Consider the following 27,636-nt stretch of genomic DNA (forward strand, 5'->3'; position numbering starts at 1 on the left):
TTTATTTTAAGTAAACATGTAACATACAATCTTGTATCCCTTACTAAACTGGACTAAAATGTGGAGAAAATGTGAGTGGTGCTCGTCCACTTTACAATATAATATGATCTGTATTACAGTTTTTTACAATCACTTTGCTACTATTTTCAGAACCTTGATAGCATTTTTCACAACTCTAGACACAAAACTCAACCAATGATCAAAATGCACATTTTTCAAAACTCTAACACCTTTCTCATTTGCTTGGATACAATACACATAAAACTTAGATCATTCGTTCATTCAACAAAAATCACCTGTTCAATATGACACAACTTAACATCAAAGTACTACTATTTCAAAAGGCAATTCACACATTACATTTCAAATGAGTGTCTATTCATTTCCTTACAATGATCTAACTATCAATTGATACAACTGCTCAAAATGATAAGTAACTGTTGCATTACTCGTAATGCATAGTTGTATGGAAACAGACAAACAATCTTCCATGTTTACTGTAAATCATGAAAGTTTCAGGATAACGAGATTCATTTTCACCAATTAGCGTGGAGCATGAACCAATTAGACTACAATATCCATAGATGTAGCCTAATATTTTATCATAATGCTTCATCAGACACTGTGTCTATGGCCCCAAATACTGTACCACCTTCTCACACTGCAAAACATGCTGTACTTACTTAGAGTTTTTGTCTTGTTTCTAGTCAAAATATCTTAAAGTTCTTAAATCAAGAAGAATTTTCTTGACAAATGAAAATTATTTTCTTGTTTTCAGAAAAAAAAACTTACTTAATTTTGACTTATTTTTCCTGAAAACAAGAAAATAATTTTTACTTGTCAAGAAAATTCTTCTTGATTTAAGAACTTTAAGATATTTTGACTAGAAACAAGACAAAAACTCTAAGAACAGCATGTTTTGCAGTGCACTCCTGTTTTGTTTCTTACAGTACAAGCAAGTTGAGGAACACTGCATTTGATGTTTTCTTTTCTATTTCATAGCTAATTATTTTTGCTTTGATTCAAATAAAGCTATGTTGTGATTGTACTGTAGTGTTTTGCATCAATATATTACAATCTTTGTTCAATGATTCCACTGTGTCTGTAGTATTTTCTCTGCAGTACTTTTACAGAGATGTATTTACTGTACATGTAGTACCATATTGAAACCTGTATCACCTATTTTGTTCTACAATATTTAATGATTGTAGGAACAATGACACAGTGAAACTATCGGTTGCTTGTGTGTGGGTGATCTATAGTTATGTTTCAATGGTATTTCACAGTAAATTTGTGTTTTGAACCAATGATTGTGCAAGTGCAAGATTTATTCAAAGATGTGAATGCACAATGCAATGTTTTGAACATTAGACAGCCTGTGTTACAAGTGATAACTGTTTTGAGTTTTGTGTCTAGAGTTTTGAAAAATGACATCAAGGTTCTGAAAATAGTAGCAAAGTGATTGTAAAAAAAACTGTATTTGCTGTAGGAAAATCAATCCCTTTAATTGCACTTCCATACTTCACCACTAGAGGGTCACATGTCTTTTACATAATTGAGTTACACACATTTCCTTTAAGACTGCATCCAAAATCACATACTTAGTAAGTCAAAAACAGTGTGTGACAGAAGAAGTGTGTGTGAATTCACAGTATTTATAAAAGAACAGGTGAAAAGTACCGGATGATCTACTACATCCGGTGAGATTCTGAAGTGTGCATCTGATGGGAACTTTACTATCCCATGAGGCCACGGGAGAGGATTTGTGAATGACAGTGAAGCGACACAACTGAAGATCACATGATAATGACATCATGATAAATGTAGTATGTCCAGATTACATTCATATTTCACACACTCACACACACATACTATACAGAAGATATGTAGTAGTGAAGTAATTACTTGTTCAAAATAAGTACCTACTGAAGCACCCGCTTCGAATGTTATCACTCGATTGAATGGGCGTTATCAGTGGTTATCAGCTCATAGATATGGGCCAGAAGGGGCCTGCTGCGCCTACTGGTAGGCTCAGATGGCTGTTATCATCCATCTACATGGTTAATCACCGATACAAATACAAGAGACGATTCCAGATCCAATCAGATCGGAAGTTCACTGGATGACGCGGCATCGTTGCGGTATTTCCCGCCGGTTGATATTTTTCAGGTAAGACATGATAAAACCGAGCATTTAAACTGTAATTAATTAGTCAATAATCGAAAACAATACAGAAAATGTGTTTTAAGGTGGCGTAACTTACATGAGATAACCGTGTTGCAATTGTGTTTGTTATATACTTTATTAACCTATCCTTACATGAGATAATCGTGTTATATATTACATTACTTGCTTTATGTGAGCATTAACGTTGCTAATTAGCATGTTTTACGTGTCTAATGGGGTAATTTAGTTTAATAGTTCAACATTATTGTTTAATTGTTTTATTATGTAATGTTTATAATAGAGTCGTTAGTCTGAGATCGATTCGTTAATCTGAGATCGATTGCTTTGCTTATGTCACGCTCTTTCACACAGTATCGCGAGAGTTTCTCCATGCGAGTGAACGTTATGAAGTGAGATCGCGAGACTTGGCTCATACGAGTAAACGCCATCACTGAGAGCATCATTCATCTCTTCTTATCATTTTCCCTGTTTATTCTCAGGTAAAGGATCAATAAAGTTAATATAATGCATTTAGAAAACGAGTATATAATAGTAAAACTTTTACTATTTTCTTACTAAGTGTGTTCGTGCGTGTTTATGCGCAGAGCACATGGTAGTTGGGCCTAAGGCATGGTTGGGTAATATGGTTTTCGCCATGTGGAAAACCTAAAAGGCGTTTATATATTTTGTATTCTGTTTCATACTGTTTTGTAACTGTTTACGAGTTTTGTAAGAGTGTACGCCACTATTCATGTTTTGAAAAGAGTGAGAAAGGTTTAAGTTAGATAATTTTTTGCGTGACCAACCTGTATGTGAATATGAGTGGTATCTTTAACATGAAAATCATACGACTAAACGCCATCAAAAATATCACTCATCATCTTTTGTGATATTTTCCCTGTTTATTTTCAGGTGTAACACTAGTTAACGTTTCACTGAAGCTAACGTATATTATAGTCATATTGAGTGGAATAGTCAAACCCAAGACGTATTTTATGGCTGTTTGGAAACCCTGGGATCTTGAATAGAATGTAAGATAAAGTTCTGTGGGTTTGACACATGAGGAACCTTACAATTAAATTGATTTATGTAAAAGACGAACACTGGCAATCTATTAGAAGTAAATATTCTGTGGTGTCTGTATGTCACATTTATTGCTGTCCTCAACATTGAACTTGAAAAATAAAACCCAAAGGCACAGGTCTGCCCGTCTGTCTGCTTAGCTGTCTATCTATCTGTCTGCCTGCATAACATTAATATCTCTTTACCTAACTTTTTTGTCTCCCTCTACAGCATCAATTTCCAGTGTGTGGTAAGTTTGTTTTATTTATTTCCATGCTCTATGTCTGTTGAACAATCCAAATTTTGTTTTGGGCTGTTTAGAGAGCCCATTCACAAATCTATCTTGTGCAAGTTTCTCTCTGTTTATGTTTTAGGTTGAAGATGGCCCAGAGAGGTAAGCCCTTACTGTTGCTAAAAGCATTAGGCAAGTGTGATGGTATGATCTGTAACGCTGTCTTATTTATTACTGATTTATTACTGACTAGCGTTTTCTTTCTTTTTTATTATTCAACAAGAGAGAACTTGCATTAATGACGAACAGAAAGAAACTCTGAAAACATTTTTTAAAGATGGCATGACCCGAGTTGGGTCAGAATTGATTCCCAGAGCGGCATCGGCTACGGGTTTGGACACCAGTGTCATAGAAGTAAGGTTTACTTTAGTGCCACACTAACAATCAACATGTCAAATGTATCATTCTGCTGTACTGCCTGTATAAATTAAGTGTTTCATTAAAGGTGCTAAAGAGGATCTCTTCGGCGACTGAGAAACCAAAAACTGTTACTGAGTTTTTGAAATGAGCGCATGCGTAAGAACAGCCCCCCTCCTTCAAAGGAACGCCTCCCAAAAATCATAAACACTCATATTGGAACACGAGTGTTTACCACCGGCATTTGCTGTATCATGTTGTTGGATTCATTATGTTGGACTCACCGCAGGTAACTCATAATCTGCAGTTGTTACCGCCTGTGGAGTGTGGAAAGTTACTGGAGTGCGCAGCTGCGCACGTCTCGCACAAGGAACGTCATGGCAGTGGGCCATGACAAGCCAGAGGGCCAATCATCGTGTAAACGATTGGCTGATGTTTTTAAGGCCCTACCTCGTGCACAGATGATGTATATTAATATTATTCCTTTCAGTGCACCTAATAAATAGTCTTTTATCAGTTAGTAAAGACAGTTTCAAGTAATATTGCAAAAATGTATAAAACAAAACATCCTCTTTAGCACCTTTAACATTTAGTTTAATTGGTGTAATACTCTTTTTCATTATTTTTTGTTTTTCTATTTCAGAACTGGATTGGTAATTACAAAAGGAAAGCTTCTTCTGAGCCTCGGCCATCAAAGGCCAAAGTACATGTTAGAGAACTTTCCCCATATAATCTCTTTTGTAGAGACGTACTGTCAAACAAAGGTGAGAGACAATATTTAACGGATGCTTTTGTTATACTAAATGGTTTGTTGTTTTACATAGTTGCCCCGTTTACATCAGGGGTTTACAGGGGTCGTGAAACAGATTTTCAAAATAGTATTTGGCAAGTACTTCACTCACTCAAGTTGCATTCATCAGATTAAGACTGCAGTGTGTCTTAAAGAATCATCAGGCCATCTTTACACGTTATCTTGTTTTTACAGAGTTGTTACAGAGAAATGGGTTTACAAGCCAAGTAAACCAGTGTGTTGGACAGATTGTTGTTGTATGAATTTACTTTAAAAAAGAGATGCTGACTCTAAAGTGTTATGTTTTCTGTGCATCTATTTTTTCCTCAGGCACAATGAATGACATCAAGGGTAGGTGGGCCACATTGGGGGAAGATGCAAAAAAGAAATACAGTGAAGAGGCAGCAGCACTGAGGGCATCTGGACAGGCCCTTAGCCCTGAAATGAGAGATGCCCGAATTAAAATGCACCTGAAGAAGCTAAAGTTAGAGGTTTGGAAAGAGGCTTCATTTGCTAGGCACTAGTGGTATTATAGTATTAGATGGGAAGATGATCGACAGCAATTGTGATGTGAGCACACGTGACAGACAACTGGATTGTTCATCTGTAGATTTTCTCATTTCAAACAAATTCATCCCAATTAAATATTCCAGCTGATTTTTGTTTACAGGGCTATGACATCAAATAATCTTACACTGAAGAAATTGTCAAAGGCTCATACCACCCTCTCAAACTAAATTCCTACTGGTTGGGCTAGTCTATTCAGATCAAGGTGGTAAATTTAAGCATTAGTAGTCACAAATGGCTGAGAGTCAAATTATTAGTTGGATATAGGACTCAATGTAAACACAGCTTATGTATTGATAGTTTTCACGTGATGTCACGCCCTGAGGGGAACGCCCCCCTGGCGGGCAAACGAGGCTTTCCTCCATGTAACCGCCAGTCATTTTTACCAGGTTTGTAGTAAGACTGATATTAAAAGACCAGATTCAATATATACCTAATTGATTAATGCAACACAACGTTTCTCATTAAGCGTTTTTTCCATCGAAAACCATAATAAAAAAAACGCATTGCGGTCATAATCTGGGGCCATCTGCTTGCCTGTATAGTATTCATCATCAAAAAGGGTTAAACTGAATTTAATCTTTTAATATTACCATTTTAGTACATTTAAGGATGTAGCACTTTAAAGATTGGTTGATTAGCCTGGCATCGGTTCACCTTCTGTCTATTCTGCTTGATCAGCCCTTTAACTCTAACGGTCTTTCTGTGTAGTTAATCTGTGTTTAAAATTAAGTGGTGCAACACATCTCGATTTAAAGTAAAAACCCAGATCAACAAATCCTTCATGATTAGTTTTAACTAATTTAATCCTTATTGGTAAAACCCACCCTAGTGTTTTCACGGTAGTTTTTTTGAAATCACTGTATTTTGATCACAAGTGGCCAAAACTTGAATCTCGTTCACATATTTTTGTTTTTAAGATGGAAAATTGACAGGCTTGTGCTGCAGTACATGGCTGTTTTGCCCTCCAGGGCTCCGCTACAGTCACGTGACTGAAAACTATGAGTAGTTAATGTAACCCTGACCACTTATTTGCTACGTGTGACAACACTGTTTTCATATGTTGCTGAGCCCTGTTTCTTTAGATGTTTCTTTAGTGTGTGTTAGATTTTTAAAAGTAGGTTGTCTTGTGTATAATCAATTTAAAATTTTTGTGGTTGTCTTGTTTATCTAAATATTGAAAAGGTGTCTAAGCTTGAGGATTTGGGTGTGGAGACGGCCATATTATCTTTTGACCGCCAACGTTCCAGCTTAGAAGTATACGAAGTAAGCAGCAAAGGGGCCACTGATTTTCTAGACAAAACGGACACGGTCAACAACTTTGCACTGCATTTCAAAGGTATTAGTTATATAAAAATTGACAAAGTAATAGTAATAGTGCAAATATACATAATACAGTTTTATGAAATTAATTGTTGTCTGTTGTTACATCTGTAGCCAGCTCCTCAGCCGCAAAACCCAGTACTAAAGTCGGTGTGCTGGTAGGAAAAGTCCAAGATCTTTTCAACCAAAAATATAGTAAGCATATGTTCAAATACATTTAAGACTGATGTAAACTAACTGCTTATCTTGATAACTTAATATACCTTCATGAATCCATGGCATTATCAAATGAGTAAATTATTTAACTAATGTGCCCACAACCAATAGACAACCAATTGACACCTTACTAAAATTACTGTTTGCACCCTGTACACTGGCTATCAACTAGATGGGAGAGTCATAGTTGTCCAACTGAGTAACATTGTGTAACGTGTGCATGCATGTGTTTGCCCTTGTCTTTCAGAGGAGGCCGGAGGTACTGGAAGGCTGCCCTACCAGTCCCTGGTGAATCAGGGCCTAAACATAACAGTTACTGGACTGCCCAACAGCCTTACGCTTAAGAAGCCTTCCTTTTATGATAGAAACCAACTGGAAGCCATTTTAAACGCTGCTGAGGAGATCTCATTTGAAATAAGTAAGTGACATTACCAGTGGTTGTGTTTCTCCACTTGTGATTTGGCTTTGTGCATTGTGGGGAAACAAGTTTGGGTTAATTCACCCAAAAATGAAAATTATGCACCCTCATGTCGTTCCACACCTGTAAGACCTTCGTTCATTTTCAGAACACAAATTAAGATATTTTTGATGAAATCTGATGGCTCAGTGAGGCCTGCATTGACAGCAAGATAATTAACACTTTCAGATGCCCAGAAAGCTACTAAAGACATATTTAAAAAAAGTCATGTGACTGTAGATGTGCAACCTTAATGTTATGAAGTGACGAGAATACTTTTGTGTGCCAAAAAAACAACTTTATCCAACAATATCTAGTGATGGGCGATTTCAAAACACTGCTTCATGCAGCTTTACGAATCTTTTGTTTCGAATCAGTGGTTCGGAGCGCCAAAGTCACATGATTTCAGTAAACGAGGCCTTGTTACGTCATAAGTGTTTTGAAACTTCAATAGTTCACGTGACTTTTGCAGTTTGATACACGCTCTGAACCACTGATTTGAAACAAAAGATTCGTAAAGCTTCGAAGCTTCATGAAGCAGTGTTTTGAATTCGTCCATCACTAGATATTGTTGAATAAAGTCGTTATTTTGTTTTTTTTGGCACACAAAGTATTCTCGTCGCTTTATAATAAGGTTGAAACACTGTGTTAGCCACCAGCTCAGTCACCTTCCCCGCGCTACATTTCGCTGTATCCCTCCTTAACCACACCTGCACTCAGTCAGCTCATCACCTTATTACATGGATTCCCTGCACCTGCACATCATCACCTGTACTCCGTATAGAGGGTATGCATGTAATGTCACCGTCAACCATTACGACTGCGATTACGCCCACTGAGTGGCACAAAGACTGAGTGGCAGCATTGGTTTTCGGCGTGAATGCCGCAAAAAACACACAAAACGCATCCAAAACGGGAAAGAGCTTTGACACACAACCTGAGTGCTGAAAGCTACAGAAAAAAGAAGCAAATGGATCACTGCAATTTACAGAAACAGCTGGACTCCAGCAGAGAAACATGGATTTTCAGTTAGAATTTTGTCAAATTGTTTGTAAAATTATACTGCATATATTGTGTTGACAACTCGTCAATTACATATTTTCCATCTTGTATTCTGCATAATTGGGTGTTTTTAAATAAACAACACTGACAAAAACTATACTATAAAATTATATGTTTTAGGACTGGACAATATGATGATATATATAACATTGATATAAGAGATTACATGGATTTTAACCATACCTATATTGTGGTTATAAAATTCACAGGCAGATTTGCTTTGTGTTTTTCCAGCGTCGAAATCAGGCACATATAAATGTCAGGAAACACGATTCCTGACTGCATGTCAATATCCATGGATTAGGTTTTTTTTGACATGTCATAAGGAACACTTTCTAGTCCAACCTTTAGAGTAATTCGTGTTTTCTCGGTTTCCCCTATTAAATCCAGTCATGCAGCAGGTTCTTTTGCCACTCAGTCCAGCTGAGGGAGCGCGTTCCGGCAGGAAAGTGACATCGATGCATACCCTCTATAAAGATTCCCTTCTCCTGCATTCCCTTGTCTGGTCTCGTCTATGTGTACCACAACGTCTAAGACAAGCTCTGCGACCCTGAGTTACTTACTTGTGGTCCCTATTTGTTTCCTGCCTTCTGTCAGCCATCTGTCCCTCGTGTCATATCCAACTTGTGCAATAAACTATTATTTCTACTTGCCTGTCTGCTGCCTTCTATTCCGTGACGCACTGTAGTCACTTGAACTGTTTTAAATATGTTTTAGTAGCTTTCTGGGCATTGAAAAAGGGAGTGTTATTTGTGTTATATCTTAATTTGTGTTCCAAAGATGAACAAAGGTCTTGCAGGTGTGGAATGACATGAGGGTGAGTGATTAATGACAGCACTTTCATTTTTGGGTGAACTAACCCTTCAAGTAAAGAATAATACAGGCCTACATGCGAGTCTTTGTATAGTGCTGGGCTTCACCCTTACCGGTTGAGGTGAATGGCCACCCACCCTGAGCCATGGTTCTGCTTGAGGTTTCTGCCTCTTAAAAGGAAGATTTTCCTTGCCTCTGTCACCTAGTGCTTGCTCATGGTGGGAATTGTTGGGTCTTTTGTTAAAGGATTAGTTCAATTTTAAATTAAACTTTTCCTGATAATGTTTTCACCCTCATGTCTTCCAAGATGTTAATGTCTTTCTTCAGTCAAAAAGAAATTAAGGTTTTTGATGAAAACATTCCAGGATTTTTCTCCATATAGTGGACTTCAATGGTGCCCAAATTATCGAAAAAACGGAACTGGTGCTGCTTTTGTTCCGTAAGTAGAATAGGGAAGATGTAGGACATTCAGCATAAGCTTTTTGAAGAATACAGAAGGCGGTCTGGTGGAAGCACCTTCGAGGTGATCATTATGTTTATAAAGCATATATACAGTTGTCATTTTTTCAAAAATTGACCAATTGTTTCTCTAGATAAGACCCTTATTCCTCGTCTGGTATCGTTTAAAGCCCTTTGAAGTTGTACTGAAACTAATTTTGACCTTCAACCGTTTGGAGGCCATTGAAGTCCACTATAAGGAGAATAATCCTGGAATGTTTTCATCAAAAACCTTCATTTCTTTTCGACTGAAGAAAGGACATGAACATCTTTGACATGGGGGTGAGTAAATTATAAGGAAAATTTAATTTGAAAGTGAACTAATCCTGTAATAATACTATAAAGAGTGGTCTATACCTACTCTGTTTGAAAAGTACTGAGAACTTTTATGAATTGGTGCTATATAAATAAAATTGAATTGAAACAGATTCAGTTTATAGATTCTGTATGTGTCTTTGACAGTGTGTAAAGGATCTGACGCTATTTCTCAGTTTCGTTATAATGCAGCACAGTTTCTATGTATTTAATTCCTGCAAATTACTTTACTTCATTGATACTGCTGTACAATCAAACAGATGCAGCACAATGCAACCCCACTAACATGGCAGAGGGAATGTCGGAACACATGGATGCAGAAGGTATGCTGAGTTTTTATTTTGTTTAAATATATAACGTTCATCTCAAGAAGCATAGTTTACTAGATGTGTAACTGTGGTCATTACAAAGCACATTTGACCGCTTTATACATTAAATAATTTCATCTTTTGATTTAATTTTTTCACCTTTGTGTGATGGTTTATTGTGTTCAAATCAACAGACACAGCAGATGGCACCCAGACGTCGGTGGAAGAAATATTTGAGGCCATGTTTGAAAACGGTATTTCTTGTGTTCATAATACAATTTGCTAAATGCTACAAATCAGTTTTTGGTATTGCTTAAGTTCGAGCTTAATTAAAACTACTGTTCTGAGAGGTCTGCCACTGACATTTGGAAAAAAGAGAAAAGCTCACTTGTTTGAAAATTATAATTTATGGATACAATATTTATCCAGGTGACATTAAACGACATATATAAGGTTGGCATTCTGATCATTTTACACTTGAATTGGCTGTTGAGATTTAGATGAAAATAATTATGAAATAATTATGAATTTGTAATTAACATTCAAAATTTGTATTAAGAAAGTTGTTGTATTTTATGTACTTCAGGTCCAGAAGAACAGTCCTCAGAAACGGCCACTACTACTGTAGCTATTGTGATGACTGCAGATAAAGGTATCTTTACACATTGTGGTTATTTTTATTTACCAGGAAGTCCAATTGAGACGAATGAGCTCTTCCTCATAGTAGACCTGGCCAAGACTAGCAGCAGCATGGATTAAAAATACAGTTTCAACATATTGCAATACTACAATAAGAACAGATATGGGAACAGAAGCATTTTGGATATAACGGCATTTAACTAGATTCACTTTTAAGTCTTTCAAAGGGCAGTTTCCTGGCAGAATGTGCAGGATACATAAACAGCCTTTTTCCAAACTCTGAAGTATAAAAACATCTTGAGAGTGCAAAGGTTGTTGTCCAGTACATTTCTTTACAATACAAACACAGAGAGAGGTGGTGAGCTCACCAACAATTGCTTTTTAAAGGGTTAGTTCACCCAAAAATGAAAATTATGTCATTAATGACTCACCCTCATGTCGTTCCAAACCCGTAAGACCTCCGTTCATCTTCAGAACACAGTTTAAGATATTTTAGATTTAGTCCGAGAGCTTTCTGTCCCTCCATTGAAAATGTATGTATGGTATACTGTCCATGTCCAGAAAGCTAATAAAAGCATCATCAAAGTAGTCCATGTGACATCAGTGGGTTAGTTAGAAGTTTTTGAAGCATCGAAAATACATTTTGGTCCAAAAATAACAAAAACTACGACTTTATTCAGCATTGTCTTCTCTTCCGGGTCTGTTGTCAATCCGCGTTCACGACTCCACAATGACGCTGCTGACGTGTTATCCGGTACGCCCGAGCTTGTACCCGTGTACAAGCCTATGGGTGGCTACAGCAGGCTGACTTACGACTGTATGAGTTATGGCCTTACAATTAGTAATAAACCTGCATCAATGTGAAGTTGAGCTCTGGAAGCAGCTGAAGAACAAAATTGGGGATGAGATTTTTGAAATTAAAATTGAGTTACCCCTCCATCTCAGGTTTGATTTACATCCATTTCTGAAATGAAACCCTTATTTGTTGACCTGCATGTATCCAATGATTGAGCGTCAGCAAGATCTGAGATGAATTGATGTGCAATACCCACATTTTCATTTGGCAACAGTTACAAATGAATAAGCTGCCTATGAGATGTTGCTTTGAATATGGTGATAAGTATGATTTCAACTAACTGGCTTGACTTCCAAAATATTTGTTTTTCCTTTGGTAGATGGAGGCAATTTGTGCTGTGTCTGCCGGGTCCATTTCGATGACAAGAAGAAGAACGCTACAAAGAAGTGGCGTTCATGGTCACAGTGCACAGTGTGCCAATCATGGTCACATACTGCATGTGGTTTTAAAAAGAGCATGTGCCTTCACTGCCAGTGTCAAAACACTATGCAAACACCCTGAACCACTGCATCAGTTTTAGAAAATGTGCTACTTACTGCATTGTAAGATGCATCTTGTTACTTGTTTTTAGTTGTTTTTACTTTGATGGCCCCCATCCCTACAAATACACACACACACGCACACATGCGCGCACTCTTACATAATACATGCATACGTGTTTTAAAATGTATTAAGTGTTTTCATCTTTTTCATTAAAATATACTTTTATGAACCTTGCTGCTAATGTATTGTAATGATCAAACTTCACTTGTAAGAAGAAATCTGATCCCTTTCTTTTTCATCATTGGTTCAGCAGGGCTCCGGGTGTTAGCAAAACAGTGGGTCACAGTATTATGATTTTCAAACTAAAGTTTGTCAGGTTTTGCGTGGGAGGACCGGGCGTGTTCCACGTGGATATGGACTACCTTTCAATTCAAAGTGCTGCTGATCCTGACCAGTCCTGTAGTGTCTGGAGATTGAAATAATCAATGAAGTTATGCTGCTGTGCCTCGTGCATAAATGTGTTCACATGCACACACACATGGACACATTCCTGTTACCAAGTGTTTATTCTGTTACTAATTTTTTCTTGAAAAATAAAGTTAAACTGTTTTTATCAGTTTTGTTTGGTCCATCATTTATACAATTGTTAACCCTCTGGCCCTCTTTGTTTAGGAGTCACACTTGCCTTCTTTACGGTCAAAAGTGACCGAAGCCTTTAAAAGTTACTTTTTTGTTTTTCAGGAAAACCAATGTGTAATATATTTTTGATTATTATATAAAATTGAGTGTGTTTTATGATACTATGCAATATTTATACAATTTTTTTTTTATTAGCTATTTTTCCCCATTGAAAATGATGCATAATTTTTTCCTAATATTTTATTTATTTTTCAATTAAAGCAATATTCCTATATAATTCTATATAAAGTGGCTTATAAATTCTCTTGTTTGTAGACAAATAATTATTTTTATTAAATTTTGCATTTGGATTTATACTTAGACATTCTCAAAGACTGCTCTTTGTCAAGGTTTAGATATTTTTTGGACTGAAATGTTGATTTAAAGTTGGTTTTTGCATTCATTTTACAACAGTCAAACCTGAACACAGAGGGTGACATTTTGTCACACATAACATCAAAAGTAAATAAAAATATAACAAAAATGAACAGGTGTGTTTTATAACGGCTTAATAAATCTGGGTCTGATCTGATATCATCTTCTTATTTGAGTTTTGGCTCAATTTTACTATATTGTTACAGCCACACTGGTTCATTTGTGTGTGTATAATGGTGTGTGTGTTTGTCTGAATGTGTGTAAGTGAGTGTGTGTTTGAGTGTTTCTGTTTTGTACTCGATTTTTTAGAGTGTAACCTCTTTCTTGCTGTTCTTTTTTTTTTTTTTTTTACTGCTTTGTGACTGAATTTGATTTTATTTCAGACATTTGCATAAACTTGCTCTGTGTTATAGTCACACCAGTTCATATATGTGTGTGTGGGGAGGAAATTTCCCATTCATTTCCTATGTCGGTAATTTTTGATCAAAAAGAAGGTAAGTGTGACTATTTTTTTTTTTACGACCCTTTAACATGTCCGAATCATGTCCTTGATTTTTTGTGTGTGTGTGTTCATATTGCTAATGCGACAAAAGTGTCATCTTATTCTGATAACTGTACAATTTTTAACATTTAAAAATATAACATTTTTCGGTCACCGAAGAGGGCCAGAAATTACATTATTTAATGATAAACTTGAGGGTTCTGTCTGCTTTTAAATGAACAAATGTTTTGGCATGTTTTTATTAAAAAATACACCTTGCCTTAATATAAAGTGATTTTTAGTCACAAATATCAATTATTTGAACAAATAACCAACCATTTCTATAAAAAAAAAAAAACACTTTCTTTAGCTGAATTCAAAGGAATTAATTGAAATGCTTTTAAACATGAGTTTTGGTAACAGGACTGAGAAAACATGCATACATCTTATGCTTTGAAACCTTGTAAAAACTAATATATAGTTGCTTGAGATTGACCAATACACATTTTGAATAGTTAAATATAAATAGTATTAGATACAATGTTGAAAAAATATGCTTAATTTTGATGAGATAAAACAAGCAAATGTCACCCATTGGGTGGAATGGCCCATGTATAATGTAGCCTACTCTTGATTTTGACTTCCAATAGCCCTAATAATAGTCTACAAGTAGCCTACAAGATGAAATGACTATGTAGAAGATAGTCTTATTCCTTATTGGTATGTTTTTTAACCATTATAGCAGCATTAACATAAATAGATAGCCTATGTATATAAACCATGTGTGTCCTAAACAGAAATGCAGTGTGTGTGTGTGTGTGTGTGTGTGTGTGTGTGTGTGTTTGGGGGGGGGGGGGTCCTCTTCCTCATGTTCCGGGGTCGTAAATCTGTTTACACAGTCAGAAACAAACAAACAAATAAAAAGCATAATTTTATATATGCTATGCCTATTGGGCCTTCAAAGTGCTCTCTAAAACTACACCCGAGATGGCTTGTGTACGTGAAATGAGAAAATTAAAACTTTGTTGTAGAGCTAAACCAAATACATTGTTAGAAAGGTCTTGACCTGGAGAGTAACAAAAATAAGTATGAAGATTCTACATGGCTCCTGTTTTGAAATACTGACCTTTGAAACATCAACTTGGTGCATGTTTGAAGGCTTATAATTAAGCAATAAAAGGGGCTACAGACATGGGACCAACTGTTATAGAGAGCTCTTGTCCTCAGTTATCATGTGAATATAGTCAACAACTTGGATCACTGTATACTTGAGAACAAGTATGGTTAAAATTAATTTTAACTCATTTAAAAAATAGACATTTAAAATCTGATTACATAGATGTGTTTACAATCCCCCTAAAGTCATCATTGTACTCTCAACTCACTATTTACAACCTCCAATTCTAAGAAAAACACTAATGTTTTAAAAACTACAATTCCCTATAGCTACGCAATACAGCTTGATACAAATCAGCACTACAGTTGTAGTTTTTCTGGTTTGCAAAGTAGGGTTGTAAATTAGGGTTTTAAAAAGATATATCTAGTGGATATATCAAATATCTAGTTCAGCCAAACTATTAATTACACTGTATCTAAATTTTCTACGTTAAGAAAATGTAAATATGTTGGTTTATTTAAGATATTTTAGCTAAAACATGAGAACTCGCAAACCCCGCCCACAACAGAATGCACTTCCGTAACCTTCTGCTACAAAAAAAATATTTCTCAGAATCGAAGAAATTGTTAAAAGTGATAACCTTAACATGAACATATCGTATTTTTGAGTTATCAAGTTGTTGACAAATGTTGAATTTATCATTTAAAAAAGTGTCTGTTAATAAAATACTTTCGGGCGGAAGTACGTCATGCAGCTACGTGGTTTCAGCTATAGCAGCGTCAATAGCAACCACCATAGCAACGAACTAAAGATACAACTAATTGTAATATACAATCACTGAACGAAGAATGTGAAAATAATACGAAAGCAGTCAACGACGTGGCTCTAAGCACTTTTCCACGTCAAAGACCGTTTTTATAAATATGAGCGTTGGCGTGGATTTGAGCCTACACACACTCCAAGATCAAATCTATACATATGTACGCTTTATAAATGAGGCCCCTGGCTCTGGAGCAATTCAAGCCAATAACGGCTACTGTATGTGGCACACTGTGTGGCGGATTATGAGGGTAAAATCATTGTCATTATTAAGTAAATTACTTTTCAATGACTTAAAGTGTGCTGTGAATAAGTGCTGTGACAATGTCAATACACCTGCATGTTCCCTTTTATTTTTGCAAACTTATAGTTGTTTCAGAGGATTCAAGATTCAATTCTTTATTGTCATTTCAACTCAGTCGAAGGGGATTTGGTTTGGTGAGCTCACAAAAACAACACAGCTCTCAAACACTGAACACATTTGTACATTACAGTAAATAATTAATATCACAATATCGTAAAAACTATTTTGTACTCACACAGACTAGTGGCAATATCTGTGCTTAAATACAGTACCCAAGTTTTAAAATAGATCAGACCTAGTAAAACAACACATCTGCACAAGGCAGGCAGTAATCATATTCCTCCACCATGAAAGGTTTCTATGATCTGCAGCAACATATATATTTACCACTTTGTATTTACACTTTAAGACATCATTCTTTTTTCATATAATATAATGATATCAGACAAAACTGGACTGTTAACAGAGATCAGAATAATTTCTTTGGATTCAAAAAAGTTTATGAAGTGCTTGTTGTGCACCTCAGCCTAAAAACAGGTTTGAATATTCAGTCTGCAGATTTTAGGACAGTTGGGACTTCTACTCTGAGAATCTTTGTAAATACAGGCCCTGTCCTGTCATACCAGTGCTTACAGTCCTAGTTATCATTGTCATCCTCATTATCATCCTCACTGTCATCATTATCACCATCATCATTGTATACCAGTGTCTGTATGCTTGACATGGGGAGGGCCTGAAACAAGTAGGGGTTGTCTGCAGGAACAATGTCTGGTACATGTGGGTGAAACATCACAGTGGCTTGATGTCGTTTTCTTTCCAGCTGATGGAGACGTTGGATGAGAGCAGCTTTTGCTCCAGGCTGATCTGTGTCTTTGATGGCAGAGCACAGAATGGCATGCTGCTGATGGAGGTGTTCAGCTATAGTTCTCATTTCCTGGTAAAGCATGTGCTTTTCCTCAGCTGCTCGTGTCTTCATATGTAAGGCATCAATCCCTCGCCTTTTTAGACTCCTCGAAACATTATCTTCTTCAATCTAGAAGACAAAAAAAATAAAAAGTGCTATGTCATGTTACCAGGTGGTTTCTACAATGATGGGCAGGTAGTTGTGGTTAGTAAGCGGTTATCAGATTGTTACTAGAGTGACTGCTGTGTGGTTACTAGGGTTAGGTAACTATACTTACAGTGTCATCAAAGCAGAAGTAGACATGCCAAGAGGGATCACATGCTTCCTGAAAATCAATTGTTGCAGGGAAGATGCTCATCTGCGGTGGCCACTGAATGCTGTTGTATTCTTTTATTGCCTGTCTCAGTCTCTTGTTGGAGCTGGCTACCTGCTTGGACAGTCTAATGGCAATGCCCTGCCCATCTGTTGCAAAGTTAGGAAACATGCATGCAGATAAATAAATTTTTTAGTTTGTATTATGGTCCTTTTCAGAGTTGGATCTTAATGTCTTAAAGGGGTGGTTCATTGTGATTTCATTTTTAGTAGTTAGTGTGTAATGTTGCTGCTTGAGCATAAACAGTATCTGCAAAGTTACAGTGCTGAAAGTTCAATGCAAACGGAGATATTGTCTTTTAAAGTTATGGCAGTTTAATGCCTACCGGTTTGGACTTAAAACACCCGGTTTGGACTACAACGAGCTTCTTCCCGGGTTGGTGACATCATAAACCCTGCAAAACACGCCCCCCCCGGAACAAGCAACAAAGTGGGCGAGGCCATGTGGTGCAGCATAATGGAAGCGGAAGAGTTTTGTACACCTTACGCGAGCGTCGCAACTCGACGTGTCAAAAGAAAATAGAACCCATTATAATCTAATGTTTTCTACACTGGATGCAGCGCTGAAGACAGCTTCCAGAATCTACACGAGTTCAATGCTGGATTTACACAAAGGCTTTTATTGTTTGTACATGTCTTTTAAACTTATAGTTATGTTGCTATTTTTGCATCAAGGACGCAAACAAAGACCAAAGCGTTTTCGCTAGCCAGTTAGCTAAATTCTAGTGCATACTTCTCCAACAAACGTCAATGTTCATAGACAAACAGTTGTTCATGCTATAAATTAAACGCCGCCTTTACAAAAATGCGACTACTCAGTCATGTATTCGGCTACAGTAAAGCTTTAATCAGGATAAAACTGTATATTGAAAGCTAACAAACAGCAGTGACAGCATCTAAACACTTTGACACAAATACTAAATGAAATGCCATTCAGAAACGTCCTTTAAAAGCCGCGATTGCAGAGGTTCTGCTTGACCCTCTTCATAATATATATAGACGGCATTATTTACATTTCCACCGAAGCACATGCAACAACTAATGGTAAGGGGCATGGCATTTCTGGACGCTTCAGCGAATCACAATACACTGGGCCAGCTAACCAATCTGAGCACATTGCATATTTCGGAGGGAGTGGCTTCATAGAAGCAGGAAGTCAAACGAGCCATTCATATGACAGTGGAACCAGAGGTGTGGAATAAAGGTAAAATATATGAAAAATACAGTGTTTTCAAAAAAAACAAAGCATTTGATTGTGCCCCATAAACACAATCAAAACCAGTGAACCACCCCTTTAATGTATCTACTTATCCACAGCACTTTACCTGGATATTTTCTTTTCAGATGGAGGAGGACTGCTCTCTCCCTTGATTCAGTTCTAGCCTTGCAGATCAGCTGACCTCTGAGCTCACAGTCAACATCTTTAAGGGTAGACTGGAAGTCTGAATCAGATTCTTGCCATCTTCTCCCAATCCGGTGTTTTTTCTCCATGTTCAGCAGAGAGTCCTCAATTCTACAATGGTCAGCAAATAAATCTTATTAAATGTTATTTACACACTTTTTTTTTTATAGAACAGTAACAGACAGATTACTGCTTACTTACTCTGTTTCACACTCCATGTATGGCTCACGAGTCCCAGATCTATACATTAAAAAAAAAAAAACAGCACAAAAATTCAGTAGCTACTAAGCAGAAAGCATTACTGTGGTACACCTGACCAAACATTGTTTATGTTATAAGGGAGGCCTTGGTGGTAATTGCTTACTAATCACACCATATTAAATTACTGCAGTATTACAGCAACTCTTAATTTATAACCATAGAGTACCTCAGAGATGACGTGTTTTTGTAGGCAAAACCTGAAGCAAGTTAGCATTTTAGGACTTCCGGTTCCATCGTCCCGAAGTCAATGGGTGTTTTTAATGGGTTCGCCTGAAATAAGGTCTGTGGTTAACAAAGCCTCTAAATACTTTCCCGTTTTGGTCTATGACATAAAACACACCAGTTATAACCCCCTTGTGGTTTTTTAAACCTTTATTGTGTCTTAAAAACAGCGGTTGCTAAAAAGTGCTAAAAGGGACTACTTCCTTTGGCGGGGACTTTAGACGTCATCATTAAAAATGGGACATTTGGACAGCATTTCTCATGAAAGGTGGATGAGTATTCATACACAGCGCAGATCATAATCAGCGAGCATGTTTTTAAATAAAGTTGTTTTTAAAAAAAAGTTTGAGGAAGCTGGTGGTGGTGACGTTGATCTGCGACCATGGTGTGCTGTAGTCCGTTTATAGCCTAACTGTTAGCCTTTTATATCTGACGACTTTATTTAGGCTTCAAAATGTGTAAATGTTGTGTTATCTTGTAAAGATTATCTTAATAGACAAAACTTGTGTCATAAGCTCTGTGTTTATGACACTTACAGATTCCCCCTTCTGTATGTAAAGCGCTTTGAGTACCCAGAAAAGCTCTATATAAATGTAAGGAATTATTAAGGAATTGTGTTTAACTAAGGGTTATTTTTTGCAATTTTCCAAAAGTTTATGGGGACACCGTAAGCTTTCGTTCAAGGGAACCCGTGCGCCACTAACTTCCGGGTTGACCTACAAAAACACGTCATCCTGAGGTACTTTATTGTGACGGTTTTCTTCAAAACTATGCTGTTACTCTAATCACACCTAGGCTTCCATGTTGAAGCACATAAGTAGGGCACTTAAAGATGGCTGTAATTACCATATAGTCTTACATAAAAACATTGAACTCTTACTTGAACTTGTAGAACTGAATCAGCTTGATGATGTAGTCCCTTTTCCATCTACAGACAGTGTCTGGAGAACAGATAAAGACACTACTGCTCTAATAAAGTGCTTCATTTCATGCTACTTCTTCACATAGCTTACAGGATTATATTTCATTACTGTACACGGAAAGGTAAGGATAACATATTTGCAATATCCTTTGCTAATAATATTCATGACCTTCTTACAATATTCAAAACATTCATGCATTCACTTCAGTTGCTTACTTATTGGTTTTTGTTTCTGTTGGGCTAGCTCCATCTCCCTTTTCTTCCATTTCTCCATGTCTTCCTCAGAAACCAACACTAGACAAAAAACAAAAAAAAAAAAAAACAGGAAACAAGACACCATCAATGCTACATACTCCGTGCAAAATGTGCTTGTAAATGGAATCTAAAATGTTTCCATTTACAACTATTTTTACCTGTTTCTTATGTGCATTGTTTACCTGGTGCTTCTCTGATGACAGATGAGATGTCTTCTTGAGCGAGAATCGATATTTTCTCTGCTTTGTCTAGTCTTTGCAGGAGCTGCATCTCTGCAAAGACAGTTTAATTTACTTATGCTGACTTATGCTATCTGTGTGTGATCAGCTGTGGACAAACCTAGGTCAGTTGATTTCCTCCGTCCATAATGCAAAAGGGCATCAGTCAACAGGTCAAGGCGGTGAGATGGTGTCATCTCCTTTGTGACTCTGGCAAATCTTCGGATGAAAGACCACAGCCTTTCCATTCCTTCCCCGTCTGTGAGCCCAAACCCATCAAGCCGCCTGGTGCTGTACTTGATCTGTGATTAAAGCAAAGTGGTAGAATATCACAGACACTGACACTGAGCATGATCCTACTACATTGGAAACTGCTTATAATGATCATGGTTACAGTGATCAACCACATAATAATTAACCAAATAATTTGTTTATAGTAATCAAGTAGTCCGCTTACCATGTTCATATTGTGTGTGTTTGGGGTGTGTGTGTACATATGCTTGTTATGTGTCATGTGATGTTTTCCTCTACCCACACTGCTGTGGTCTACTGAGTTATTTTGCCTACCCATTCCTGCTCTGCTGGCTTTTTTGGGACTTTTATGGTGCATAATTATCGTCCCCGCTCTCTCACAGCAGCAGGTAGGCCTACTGTATGTTATGTGAGTGGAGTGTATTGGTGCGTTCAAGTCCTCCTGGGAAGTTCATATTTACGAGGTGGGAAGTGGTGTGTACGACGGTAGGTGCGTTCAAGTCACTTTCGTCAGAGTATGATGTCACACACTTTGCCGCCATCTCATGCAATGCACTATTCACCCGTTTACAGCACTCTAATAAACTACATTTAACAAGTTGATAACACAAACTAATGGTCAAATATAACATCCCATAGAATCTCACATTGAATGAGTATGATGGCGGTGTGCCTTCTCTAAATTAATTACACAAAATAACAACACTTGTGTAAAATGTAGAGCAAAGAATGTGCAATGGTTGTATGTTGCTTTTTTATGTTTTTAATTAATTTATGAAGCCATTGTAAACTTTATTGTTACATGTTACATTTTTATATCAAGATGCTATCGTATTTTTTTCTGGGAATCAGCTTACTTCATTGTAAATAGAAAAGCCTGACAATGTCACTGCTAAATACTTAAGCATTGTGGTATTTCGCCATGCTTCTCACTGACACGCCCCCAACTCGTACAGATCGGAGCTTAAGGCAAATCCAGAGATTCCCACTGGTATTTACGACATTGTGGTGGCGTTCATGTGCATTCAGCTCGTAAATCCACCATAACTTGAATGCACCAATAATGCTTTCACCCTGACCATTTAGACAGGGCTTGGAGCAGGAGAGGGCTTTGGCGCAGCTTATATTATTTTATCTTTAAATCAGTAAAAATAGCAAAGCTGTTCATTTTATTACATTATATCCATGTAATAATTATACACATTACATAGTAATCTGCATAAATTAAAAAGAAAAAGAAAAAAAAATTGGTTATAACAATCATCTGCTTACAGTGATTATTTTGACCCAGACAGATGTGAGATAAGCGGTTTGCACTGTATGGTTCTAAACAGTGCATCTCTGAAACAAGTTTAGGCAAACACCAGGTGGGAAAAATGTTACATTAAAGAGGGGGTGTAATGCTTTTTCATGCTTTCTGACTAATTTACATTGTAAAAGATTTGCATTCTCATCCTAAACATGGCCAAAACACGAGTTGGTCATATGACGGAGTATTTCTGTGCCAAATATACAACTTCAGGTTGTGGACATGTTTCGCCCAATGTTTTCGCTGAATGTTTTATGACATGGTATGAATGTACCATGTCATAAAGGGTGGAATTCCTTCTATAGGCACTTCTCCCTGATAAGCGTGCACACACACACACATCACCCAGAGCAAGATCACGCCCATCAGAAAGAAATTTCAGTATTTTACAATGAATATCAGTCAATTTAATTACGGTTACTTTTCTTAAATATGACATCTTTGATGAAGTATTCAGCCTTTAGATGCGACTCTTTAGCTCTGCCCACAGCACTGACAGCAGGAACGCCTCCAGGAGCTCGGCTTTTTTCGGATTACTGCATGCCCAACCATTGAGTGCATAGAAATTAACATACTTTTCAGAAGCCTGACATTTCTGTTTAAAATATCCTTTTTTATTGATCTTATAAAGTATTCTAATTTATTGAGATAATGAATAGTGTTTTTTGTTAAATGTGAGCCAAAATCATCACAATTAAAAGAACCAAAGACTTAAACTACTTCAGTCTGTGTGCACTGAATTTATTTAATACACGAGTTCCACAATTTGAGTTGAATTACTGAAATAAATGAACTTTTCCACGACATTCTAATTTATTGAGATGTACCTGCATATGTACTCAAGATTAAAATGAGATTGGCATGAGAAACTAATGTGTGATACCCCTCTTTAAAGATTACTTTTAGGCATATCTACTTAATTTCAGCTGTGCAGTTGATAGACAGGAAAATGGAGACCAAACAGGGAGTGAATGATGTGTGACAGGTCCTGATGTCTCTATAAAGTCAATGAATCACCTGGCAGGGCAATTTGTGTCCATAAACGTGAAATGCTGGTACAGCCAAGGAGATGTTGTGTGGTATGCCCTCCCCTGATTTCTGATTGAACACAGTATGGCATAATTTTTGAGTTAATGTGTCATGGTCTTTTCTCAAAACAATAATTCAGTTTTAAACAGAAAAAAAAAAATTGTACTTACATGCAAATGTGAGGCAACAACACAGGCAATGTCATAGACTACTCGCAGGTGTATGTTCTTGTCCTCACATCTTCGAAGTAGCTCATCGATGACATACAGGGGATAGGCTAATCTATTTCAACACAAAAAAATTAATAATGACACTTTATACTGAGGAAAAGTAAAAATGAATACTCTCCCATATACATTGCCAAAATACCATATAAAATACAGCTTATGTTAGGGTCATGCTATTCTAAGCAATTTATAAATCGGTAGGATCAAACAGGGGAATTATCATTCTGGAACACTGGGTCAATAGTCAGAGATGTCACTACTGTGGCATAGACTCGCCGTTCTCCTTGGCTCATGTTGACAAACATTAGGGGCATTTCATGACGACAAGAAGCTCCAAACACTCCTGTAACATCAAGTTTCTTTGCTTGTTTTTGTGACCTCAGCATGTTGCCAGCCTTGAAGTTACTGCAGTCCTAAAGATTTAAGGAAAACATTTATGCGATTTATGGGAGGAATGATGATCTTTTTAAATAAATATTTATTATTTATATAAATTCTACAACTATGACTAACCTCGTGAGGCTTTGAGCTGTCAAGATGTGATAGCAGGTATTCTTCTACATCCTTTTCATCAACAAACATGCGGGTTCCATGTAATGGCTCAACCACACTTGTACCTGAGCTTTGCTTCCTCACAAGGCCAAAGTTGGCATCCAATGTCACAATCATATCTCCATCCGCCTGGAAAACAAACACATAGTAATCCTGGTTTTGTATCTGCACCAGGTTTATACATTTATACTATTACTATCTTATTATAATACTTTATACAAAAATTAACAAATTTTGCAGTTATCAATTCAATGCCATCAGGTCATGGAAAATGCAATCAGGTTAATCAAATAAGAACCATGCTGGAACTAGAACCAACCTTTGGACATGCTGGGCATATGGTCCCATCATCTAATTGAGGGCAAATATCTACCAAACTTCTTTGTCGGAAGTGGTGATGCCTAAAATGGGATATGGATTCTCCCACCAGGGCTCTGTAGAGTGTGTTAACCTAAGGTATATAAGTAGCAGTCAGTGAAAACAAACTGTTTCATATACTAACATCTGGTGATGGTGGTTCACTCAGAAGTTGTTATTTTATTGAAAAATATCCAGAATACTTTTGCATTCATCTGTACACTCCTAGATGGTTCCATAAATATTTACTTTTAGTTGTGATAATTAATGATGTAGTACAATCAAGAAAGAAAGGAGAAGTAGTGTACAGTAGTGTAGTGTACAGAAGGTGTAATTTTCACATCTATATGGACTCGACAGTATTCCATGAAAGAACCACTGCAAACTGACTTACCTCTGCAAGTGTGAGGTTATTTTTCCAGCGCAGGGTGTTGCAAAAACCCTCAACAGAAACCTGACACTCCAGTGACAGACAAACAAAAAGCTCTAGCAGAGGGATGGAGAAGGCTGTCTGGGGCTTGTCGGCTGATGCTGGCCAGAGCCCATACCTTAGCAGAGTGCAGGTTTCTGGTTCACACGCACACATATTGACTGTGACGGTGCAGAGCCGTCCTGCAAAATAAAAAGAGGGAAATAAAATAAAAACATAACCAAGTACTAGTATAGTAAACAAGTACTAATATAGAGACTACCATATCAGCATAGACTAAATCACTTGAGTGTGTCACCTATAGAGGGTATGCATTGAAGTCACTTTCCCACCAGAACGCGCTCCCTCAGCTGGACTGAGTGGCAAAAGAACCTGCTGCATGACTGGATTTAATAGGGGAAACTGTGAAAATGCGAGTAAAACAAACGATTACTCTAAAGGTTGGGCTGGAAAGTGTTCCTTACAACTTGTCAAATAAACCTAATCCATGGATATTGACATGCAGCCAGGAGTCATGTTTCCTGACATTTACATGTGCCTGATTTCGACGACAGAAAAGTACATAAAGCAAATCTGCCTGTGAACACTTTATATAAACGTGACGTTACATGCATACCCTCTTTAATAACTTAATGTTTGTTATTTTTGGAATCAGGAAACAGGCACAGATTAGAATTTTCAAAAATGTATCACAAATTTGATTAATTCCTTATAGAAAATCATTATTCCACATGTAATACAATTAGATTCCTTAACCTTTGTATCATGTCAAAAAACACACCTGTACTGACAATGACCTTCATGTCCTTTGTATACACAGCATGGGTGCCATGGCCTTCAGGTAAATATAGGAATAACCCCAGGGAGGATGGCTCATAGTAGGCATTCTGTAAGAAAGATTGATAGCTCTAACAATGTTTTTAAAACAACAAACTAGAGACACTAACAGTTGATACTACATGGTGCTAAAACAATTTGAAGAATCTAGTGAATCTGTTGAAATTACTGTGAGTTTGATGTTTGTATGTGTGACTGCATGCTATTCGGTTGTTAAGTCTGACGTCACGTGAATAACGCTTCCGGGTCCAAACGGGTCCAATCTCATACCACAAGAAAACAACAAATGGTGCTAATATACACACACGATGTGATGTAATACTATCAAAAAATGATAAAAATAACCTTTATCTCCATACCAAAATCCCAGATGGCCAGACAGTGATTCATCTTTTATAAATCGTTAAAATATTAATGTCTGTGATGCTGTGAGCATGGAGACTGTTTTGTAGACTGTAAGTATATTAAATGTTTAACTTTAAAATGTTAAATGTTTATTATGAATAAATAGTGCTCATAAACATCTGTGGAGATGGCATTCTCAAGTGAAATGTGTCAAGGCTTAGACCCAGTAACGGCGTTCCTTACGTCACGACTTAACAAGCGGATTGTTCTTACATTCCACTTATCAGGAAGATGCAGTGAATTTCTGTGAGTCTTCTTCAGACAAGCCCCACAAAACACTGCAGTGGTGCTGCACTCAATGCACCTATAATCAGCCTGTTCTAGGCAGACAACACACTGGGTAGTGAATGGTGCTGAACATTCAAAAGACACTTTAAGCATGTCATCCTTGACTGCATCCCAGGCATGAAGCTCTCTCTTCTTTGCCTTACTGTATGCAGTCTCAGAACATGAACTCGGTGCCACATCATCATGTTCAGCCTGTTGAGGTGTAATAGACATGCAAGGTTTGGAAGTCTGTTTGGAGTTGGGCTGGGGAAGACAATGACTAAGGTACGAAACCTTTGCAGGGCCAGTGATACACCTCCTCACCACCTTAATCTTTACACTCCTCAAACGTGCTTTTCCCATATCTGAAATAAAAATATTTGGCAATTATTACATAAACCAAAGTGCAACCTGTACTTCTTATCACAGCCTAAAAGACAGAAACACATCAGTGAACATGGGATGCAGATGAGGGATATGTATTTGGTGCCTGAGAAGACAGACTGACAGACAGACGAATGGATGGATGGACGGATGGATGGATGGATGGACAGACAGACAGGTGACAGGTGTGCTAATAGAGCAGCAGCCTGATTAAAATTAACGCAGTTCCCCAAGGTTCCTCATGTGGGATCAAATGCAGCCAAGCTTTGTTCAAACCCACAGAACTTTATCTTACATTCTATTCAAGATCCCAAGCTTTCCAAACAGCCATAAAATACGTCTTGGGTTTGAATATTTAACTCAGTATGAGTATGATATAGCTTCAGTGAAACGTTAACGATCAGATACAATATGCAATAATCCTTATTGTTTTACAGTTTTGAAAAAGTAATTTTTACACAGGCTAACTTTGGTTTTAACTATTAAACTAAATTTCCTCATTAGACATTTCAGACACGTAAAAACATGCTAATTAGCAACGTTAATGCTCACATAAAGCAAGTAACGTAAGGATAGGCTAATAACGTATATAACAAACACAATTGCAACACGGTTATCTCATGTACGCCACCTTAAAACACATTTTCTGTATTGTTTTCGATTATTGACTAATTAATTACAGTTTAAATGCTCGGTTTTATCATGTCTTGCCTGAAAAATATCAACCGGCGGGAAATACCGCAACGATGCCGCGTCATCCAGTGAACTTCCGATCTGATTGGATCTGGAATCGTCTCTTGTATTTGTATCGGTGATTAACCATGTAGATGGATGATAACAGCCATCTGAGCCTACCAGTAGGCGCAGCAGGCCCCTTCTGGCCCATATCTATGAGCTGATAACCACTGATAACGCCCATTCAATCGAGTGATAACATTCGAAGCGGGTGACTGAAGAGAGTATGTGATTTCAGACGCAGTCCATGTGTTTGATACTCCATTCACTTTATTGATATATTAATGTCTAACTGTTAATCTGTTACCAGATCAAGAT

The 27,636-nt window shown here is 37.2% G+C and overlaps 3 protein-coding genes and 1 gene segment (V, D, J or C); 2 read left to right on the forward strand and 2 right to left on the reverse strand.

Moving 5' to 3' along the window:
* The window catches only part of LOC125258304, a 725,453-nt gene that overhangs the window by 218,824 nt on the left and 478,993 nt on the right, over positions 1-27,636 (reverse strand).
* LOC125258325 overlaps positions 1-27,636 on the forward strand; it is a 116,476-nt gene that overhangs the window by 745 nt on the left and 88,095 nt on the right.
* zgc:113176 (uncharacterized protein LOC554708 homolog) lies at positions 1,922-12,817 on the forward strand. Of its 4 annotated transcripts, XM_048175213.1 has the most exons (14): positions 1,923-2,169; positions 2,539-2,666; positions 3,460-3,478; positions 3,603-3,622; positions 3,744-3,874; positions 4,521-4,641; positions 4,998-5,158; positions 6,420-6,573; positions 6,672-6,752; positions 7,021-7,191; positions 10,179-10,241; positions 10,421-10,480; positions 10,813-10,878; positions 12,041-12,817. In XM_048175213.1, exons 4-14 carry the CDS (start codon positions 3,610-3,612, stop codon positions 12,220-12,222), a joined length of 1,203 nt encoding a protein of 400 aa, XP_048031170.1. In that variant the 5' UTR covers positions 1,923-2,169; positions 2,539-2,666; positions 3,460-3,478; positions 3,603-3,609; the 3' UTR covers positions 12,223-12,817. The 4 variants fall into 4 exon arrangements, with proteins under 4 accessions (XP_048031171.1, XP_048031172.1, XP_048031173.1 ...); XM_048175214.1 differs by having other exon boundaries at positions 1,922-2,169; positions 3,460-3,622; XM_048175215.1 differs by lacking the exon at positions 2,539-2,666 and having other exon boundaries at positions 1,922-2,169.
* On the reverse strand, positions 16,006-27,526 carry LOC125258305. Of its 4 annotated transcripts, none has more exons than XM_048175208.1 (17): positions 27,295-27,526; positions 26,524-26,564; positions 25,472-25,577; positions 24,655-24,872; positions 24,223-24,354; positions 23,865-24,032; positions 23,628-23,764; positions 23,295-23,406; positions 23,113-23,193; positions 20,656-20,836; positions 20,499-20,588; positions 20,278-20,355; positions 20,020-20,080; positions 18,858-18,896; positions 18,580-18,767; positions 17,160-17,344; positions 16,006-17,011 (listed from the first exon to the last, which is right to left on the reverse strand). In XM_048175208.1, the coding sequence occupies exons 2-17, from the start codon at positions 26,560-26,562 to the stop codon at positions 16,616-16,618; spliced, it is 2,211 nt and encodes a 736-aa protein (XP_048031165.1). In that variant the 5' UTR covers positions 26,563-26,564; positions 27,295-27,526; the 3' UTR covers positions 16,006-16,615. The 4 variants fall into 4 exon arrangements, with proteins under 4 accessions (XP_048031165.1, XP_048031164.1, XP_048031163.1 ...); XM_048175207.1 differs by having other exon boundaries at positions 26,494-26,564; XM_048175206.1 differs by having other exon boundaries at positions 26,146-26,564.

This window comes from Megalobrama amblycephala, linkage group LG22 (genome assembly GCF_018812025.1).
Source record: "Megalobrama amblycephala isolate DHTTF-2021 linkage group LG22, ASM1881202v1, whole genome shotgun sequence".
Classification (NCBI taxonomy): Eukaryota; Metazoa; Chordata; class Actinopteri; order Cypriniformes; family Xenocyprididae; genus Megalobrama; species Megalobrama amblycephala.